This window comes from Sinocyclocheilus grahami, unplaced genomic scaffold (assembly GCF_001515645.1).
Source record: "Sinocyclocheilus grahami isolate Dianchi unplaced genomic scaffold, SAMN03320097.WGS_v1.1 scaffold10.1, whole genome shotgun sequence".
Lineage (NCBI taxonomy): Eukaryota > Metazoa > Chordata > Actinopteri > Cypriniformes > Cyprinidae > Sinocyclocheilus > Sinocyclocheilus grahami.
This window is the reverse complement of record NW_015505189.1, coordinates 1,652,478-1,659,484: the sequence shown is the minus strand read 5'-3', so window position 1 is coordinate 1,659,484 and position 7,007 is coordinate 1,652,478. Positions and strand designations below refer to the sequence as shown.

Here is a 7,007-nt window from a genome sequence, read left to right as displayed (position 1 = left end):
ACATCAAATTTTCATTTTTGGATGAACTATCCCTTTTTAAGCGCAAACATTGACTTTGATGACCCTAAAATCAATTTCTCATTAAAAAACTCCCCTCTTCAGACACTAGTGTTTGAAAACCCCTGACTTAGAACAGGCAAGTACACATCCACTCCCATGCAAAACACAGAACACAAAAAAATTACACAGACAGACAAATCAATTGAGAGAGTGAAACTATTGTTCAGGGATGGTGCTTTTATGACAGTTATAAATAATAGCAAAGAAGTCCATTTCCCCCCACAACCCTGAAAAGGCTGAATGGTTACATCAGACATTGCTATCTAAATGCTACATAAAAAGTGAATGCCATCATAAAGGTACTGATGACAGGAACGTCGGAGGTTACTGTGGTGCCACCAACCCCCAAAAGTGAGATACCACAGTCAAGCAAGTGGTCAACACGAGGGAATGGGGTGCTGTGACACTGATCCGCAGTCACCCTGCTTGGCATCCTGAATGATGTTCAGAGTGCGTGGGTTTGAGCCCATCCAGGGTGATCTCAGTGAAGTGGATGAGGAGGGGGGACGAAATGAGCCACACTGGGGTCCCGGATCCAAGAAATTATGAACATACAATCAGGACAGAAAAGAAAGAGAGAGAGAGAGAGAGAGAGAGGGAGAGAGAGAGAGAAGCACCACAAGCTGCTTTGGGTGCGCAAAAGCCCCCAACACAGAACATAGACCAAAAAGTGACTAATGAACAAACCCACAAAGACAGACAGAGAGAGGGAGGCATCCGGCATCACTGCCAGCTTTAGAAATAAGCGGCTTTCGGTAAAGAGTGGTTATGAGCAGGAACAAAAGACAGTGCACCCAAAAAAAACAAAAAACTAACAAATTGAAAAACACAACACCCAAACACATCCACATCTGTAAATAGCATTAGATAAAAAATAAAAAAAAAACTCCTGAAACAAGATGATAATTACATGGTCTCAATGTACAATATATGTCAGCTGTATGTAGAAAACAGACGCATTGTTGATTAATTAAAAAATATATAATATTATATATATATATTTATATATGCAAGTATTCTTTCTGTGCAGAGGTTAAACACTTGTTTGGTAGTAAAATGTGCACATTTACATTTTTTTTTACTCTTAAATATACTAGTTTGATTTACATTGCCTACTTGAGAACTTTCCTCTACAGAGACAAAATGAGTTTTTGTTGAGGTGAAGCAGACCGAGCGAGAAAGAGACCCGGGTTCATCTCCACCTCCCCGTCCTCCTCTCATTATTCTAGTGGAATGCCTAGAGTTCTTGCTTCAGACAAAAAAAATAGAGAACTATTAGTATTAAACCTGCCTTATGGTGAAGAATAAGAAAATGCAAAGGAAAAAAAAAGTACAGCTTTCAAGGTGAAACCCTGGATCACTTGAAAATTATCTGGCCAGATTTTGCATTTGGCAATCATTTAAGCACAAGCATGTTCAAATAATGCCAAACGTGAAGTTGCCCCAAAGCAATGTTTTGTCTATGACATTTGTCTAACTCAAACATTTAGTTTTCAGCAACATCCCTGGGTCCCAATTCTTATCAGGGGGTCTTTGAAAAAAATAAGCATGGATATACCAGTCTGGAGCAGCTGATAAGAACTGGAGTTAATATCTAGGACACTGCATTTTTGGGGAGCATCTCTTTTTGTTAGCGACTTTCAAGTTATTCATACAAAAAATAGAAACTTTTTTTCTGTCCCACCTCTGAAAAGAACGTTCGACATGCAAGTTGAAACTGCAGACTTAAATTTTTGCAAAAAACAAGGATCGATCCTTCACATGAATCCTGAGTAACCGTGAAAAAATATATCTATTTAAACGTAAAAAAGGAGAAACGTCCCCTCATTTGAACAGCATTCCCGTCCAATTTGCTATGCTTTTAAACACAGACAGACTTTACAGAGAAAATTCAATGATTGGCAACTCAGCATTCCTGAAGAGGAAGGGGGGGGGGGCACCACAAAAGGAAAAAAAAAGAAAAACAATCTTACAAACAACAAAGGCAAACAAAAAACTGCAAGAAGGTGGTCAACATGAATAAAAAAAGCATCCAAAACGATGCAGAAGTCAGGTCATTTTTCAATCAAAATGTCAGCATTTCCACTTGTCCTAATGACTCTGTTCAGTAATACAGTGTTTTATGTCACCAGCATGAATTGGGGACTGCACATACAGTGCAGCGTACATAGCCCATTTTCTATATATATATATATATATATATATATAAAAATTATTATTTTTTTTCAGTTCAGACAGGCACATTTTGAGTTATGCTTCCTGACACTGAAACGGCTTCAGTCGCAGTCTTTCTATGTTTTTGAACTGTTCGCTTTGGTAACGGGTGTCAATTACGTCATTGTCTATTTCTAGTCCTTTTGGACTTAAGTACCTACGGGAGAGTTAAGAGCTCTACGTTCAAGGCAGCATCACAGCCAGGTAACCATGGATGGCACGATTCGCCCTGGCCTATGTTCTTGTTTTAATCTCACAACACGGTTCTGCATCTTCAAAGCTCCGTTCGTTCTCCGCTGCTTCTCCATGGGGTGAAAGTGCATAGAAGTGGGGTTCCCACCAAAGGGTCCTCTCACAGTAGTAAGGCCTTTTTCAACACAATGTGAACTGCATTAGCTTCAGAGTGTCGGCACAGTGACAAATTTCAGCGCGGGGAGATCCACTAGGGTCTTCCTCTAGGTGTCAATGTGTGTGTTTGTGTAGGTGAAGGAGAGGGAGGGGTCGTTCACCTCTGTTTAAGCCCTTCAGTGAGCTTCATTTCTTGATCTTCTCCTCTTGCTACTGCCGTTCCTCCTCCTCGGCCTCCTCTTGAATGACCTGGATGTCATCGGAGGAGGAGGTGGACGGAGGAAGGCTGGGACTCTCGGATTGCTGCTGCTGCTGAGTCTCCAGCTCTTTGGCCTTCTCCTCTTCTTCGATGGTCTTCTTCCACACCTTGTGGTTCTCTGTTAAGTGCTGCATGATGCTGCAGAATAGCCGACGTCGACCCTTCCTCCTCTCTGTAAGGAAAACTACTCGATTAGTGTGTGCGATACCTAATGTACGGTAAGTACTAAATAAAAATCTCCCTTTTTACGGATTCTAAAACTTATGAGCACAACTGTATATTCATACTTGGTTCAAGATCCTCGTCCAGCTCCTCATCTTCTGTTTCAAAGTCTTCCGTCTCTTCTTCATCGTCTGATCCCTCCTCATCAATCCAGTATCCTGGCAGCAGGCCGGCAGCATCATAGGAGTTACAAAGAGGCCCGACAATGTGTGTGATAAAAGACTCCTGCAGCTTTGCTAACTGTGGTGCTGAGCGATCCATGAAAGGACTGATGGGTAATCCTAGAGTGGCTTCTTCATCACCCTATGAAGGAAGAAATGCAAAAATGCACAAATGTTGATCTCATTTGTGTACGTGTATGTTGTGTGCGTATTGTGAAGTGAATAGGACATACCTGCTCATAAAACTCATTGACGATACCCTCTGTCCATTTGAGGTGAAGGCTGCGGTCTTTGGCTGGCCCGTTAATATCTGCCAGCTTAATGCACACTTGGCACACTAACAACCTGTCATTTTCATTAGTCCAGTCGATGCCTGGACTACTCACATCATTAACCTGTAAAAAAAAAGAAAAAGAAAAAAGTCAATCAGAGGATTAACCTAGAAAAAGCACACTTTTCTGCAGCAGGTAGAGAAAATAATAGTTGAATTTATAAAAATGACCCCATTCAAAAGTTTACATAAGGTGCACTAAGAAATATTGGAAAAATGCTTTTCACCAGTGTCAATCAGCAATAAGGGGCATGTCTAGTAATGATAGGAAGAAGAGAGCGCTTAGGTAGTCCACAGGACGGATATTAGCAGATCTACTATAGATAGCCAGAGATGGCAGATAAAAAAAAAAAAAAGAGGAACATTTCAGAGGAACAAAACGATCAGGCAAGATATAGGACCCGCGTAAATTTCGGAGCCCACGGTGGAGAGAACTCAAGGAGCGGGAAGGCCTGGAATCGGATGCCGAGGTTGCTTTGTATCTTCTTGATAGAGGATATTCTTCAGGTCCCAAAAATTCTTTGGTTTTCAAGCATTTTTTGCATATTTGAACCCTTTCCAACAACGACTGTATGATTTTGAGATCCATCTGTTCACACTGAGGACAACTGAGGGACTCATATGCAACTATTACAAAAGGTTCAAACGCTCACTGATGCTCCAGAAGGGAAAACAATGCATTAAGAGCCAGGGGTGTAAACTTTTGTACAGAATGATGATGTGTACATTTTTCTTATTTCTTTTTCATTTCGTACTGCACTTCAGAGCCTACAGAGGATACTTAATGTTTCCCAGAAGACAAAATAAGTTCCATTTACCTGATCTTCAAATTCAAAAAAAGTTTTCACTTCCAGGCTTAATGTATCGTGTTTCCTTCTGGAGCATCAGTAAGCGTTTGAACATTCTGTAATAGTTGCATATGAGTCCCTTAGTTGTCCTCAGTGTGAAAAGATGGATCTCAAAAATCATACAGTCATAGTTGGAAAGGGTTCAAATATGCAAAAGATGCTGGAAAACCAAAGAATTTTTGGGACCTGAAGGATTTTTCTGAAGAAGAGCAGGCAGTTTAACTGTCCAGTACAAACAAGGGAGTTACGAACAATTATCACAAAACAAACAAAAAAACAACAGTTGTGGATCATCCAGGTAACAACACAGTATTAAGAATCAAGTGTATGTAAACTTTTGAACAGGGTCATTTTTATAAATTCAACTATTATTTTCTCTTGTGGACTATATGTAAACGTCTTTTATGTGAAATATCTGATTCAGGGCAGTACTAAATAAAAAATAACATGCATTTTGTATGATCCCTCTTATCTTGGAAACATAATTAACATTGTGCATAATTAACATATAATTACCATTATTTAGAATACATAAATAAGTTTTTTAAATGTTTTTGAAAGAAGTCTCTTATGCTCACCAAGGTTGCATTTATTTGATCAAAAATACATTGTGAAATATTATTACAATTTAAAGAACTCTTTTCTATTTTAATATAAATTAAAATGTTATTTATTCCTGTGATAGCAAAGCTGAATTTTCAGAAGCCATTACTTCAGTGTCACATTCTAATAAAAAAAAAAAAGAGGAACATTTCAGAGGAACAAAACGATCAGGCAAGATATAGGACCCGCGTAAATTTCGGAGCCCACGGTGGAGAGAACTCAAGGAGCGGGAAGGCCTGGAATCGGATGCCGAGGTTGCTTTGTATCTTCTTGATAGAGGATATTCTTCAGGTCCCAAAAATTCTTTGGTTTTCAAGCATTTTTTGCATATTTGAACCCTTTCCAACAACGACTGTATGATTTTGAGATCCATCTGTTCACACTGAGGACAACTGAGGGACTCATATGCAACTATTACAAAAGGTTCAAACGCTCACTGATGCTCCAGAAGGGAAAACAATGCATTAAGAGCCAGGGGTGTAAACTTTTGTACAGAATGATGATGTGTACATTTTTCTTATTTCTTTTTCATTTCGTACTGCACTTCAGAGCCTACAGAGGATACTTAATGTTTCCCAGAAGACAAAATAAGTTCCATTTACCTGATCTTCAAATTCAAAAAAAGTTTTCACTTCCAGGCTTAATGTATCGTGTTTCCTTCTGGAGCATCAGTAAGCGTTTGAACATTCTGTAATAGTTGCATATGAGTCCCTTAGTTGTCCTCAGTGTGAAAAGATGGATCTCAAAAATCATACAGTCATAGTTGGAAAGGGTTCAAATATGCAAAAGATGCTGGAAAACCAAAGAATTTTTGGGACCTGAAGGATTTTTCTGAAGAAGAGCAGGCAGTTTAACTGTCCAGTACAAACAAGGGAGTTACGAACAATTATCACAAAACAAACAAAAAAACAACAGTTGTGGATCATCCAGGTAACAACACAGTATTAAGAATCAAGTGTATGTAAACTTTTGAACAGGGTCATTTTTATAAATTCAACTATTATTTTCTCTTGTGGACTATATGTAAACGTCTTTTATGTGAAATATCTGATTCAGGTCAGTACTAAATAAAAAATAACATGCATTTTGTATGATCCCTCTTATCTTGGAAACATAATTAACATTGTGCATAATTAACATATAATTACCATTATTTAGAATACATAAATAAGTTTTTTAAATGTTTTTGAAAGAAGTCTCTTATGCTCACCAAGGTTGCATTTATTTGATCAAAAATACATTGTGAAATATTATTACAATTTAAAGAACTCTTTTCTATTTTAATATAAATTAAAATGTTATTTATTCCTGTGATAGCAAAGCTGAATTTTCAGAAGCCATTACTTCAGTGTCACATTCTAATATACTGATTTGGTTCTCAAGAAAAATTTCGGTAGCACTTTATTTTACAGTATTTATCTTGTACCTACAGGCAAGGTACTTACCTGAAGTGTATGAACATGGTAACAAATAAGAAACACGGCTGTACTTAACAGTCGTACATGCATGGTAATTACTTTGTACATACAGACCAGTGTGGGTACTTACAGGTAGTGCCCGTACATGGTAACTAATTAGATACTTTACTGTACTTACTAATGTATATACATGGTAAATATGTAGTACTTACGGACAAGTGGGTACAAACAGGCACGTCCTTACAGTATCCGTATATGGTAACTAAAAAAACACATAACTGTACATACTAATGATATGTACATGGTAAATGTGTAGCACCTACGGAAAAATGTGGTATTATGTGTTAACAAACAAGACGCATACTGTACTTGGTATATACAGTACGCTTGGTAAGTCCTAATCTTACCTAATAAAAAGAGGACTATTTTTTAATTGCTTGTGTAGGACTGTTAATGCTAAATTGCTCTCCACAACAGTGCTTACAAAGTTTGAAGAACTGGTAATTCCTGTGTAATGTTTATGTAAAATGGTGCACTTTATTT

At 38.1% G+C, this 7,007-nt stretch overlaps 1 protein-coding gene across 1 annotated transcript in view; it reads right to left on the bottom strand.

Annotated features, from left to right (window-relative positions):
- Window positions 1-934: 934 nt before the first annotated feature.
- The window catches only part of pde3b (phosphodiesterase 3B), a 71,750-nt gene continuing 65,677 nt past the window's right edge, over window positions 935-7,007 (bottom strand). The window contains exons 14-17 of the mRNA XM_016283044.1: window positions 3,498-3,659; window positions 3,169-3,406; window positions 2,784-3,053; window positions 935-1,309 (exon numbers count right to left, since the gene is read on the bottom strand). Of these exons, the coding sequence (XP_016138530.1) occupies window positions 2,833-3,053; window positions 3,169-3,406; window positions 3,498-3,659 (621 nt within the window). The 3' untranslated portion in view covers window positions 935-1,309; window positions 2,784-2,832. The remainder of the gene's footprint in view (window positions 1,310-2,783; window positions 3,054-3,168; window positions 3,407-3,497; window positions 3,660-7,007) is intronic.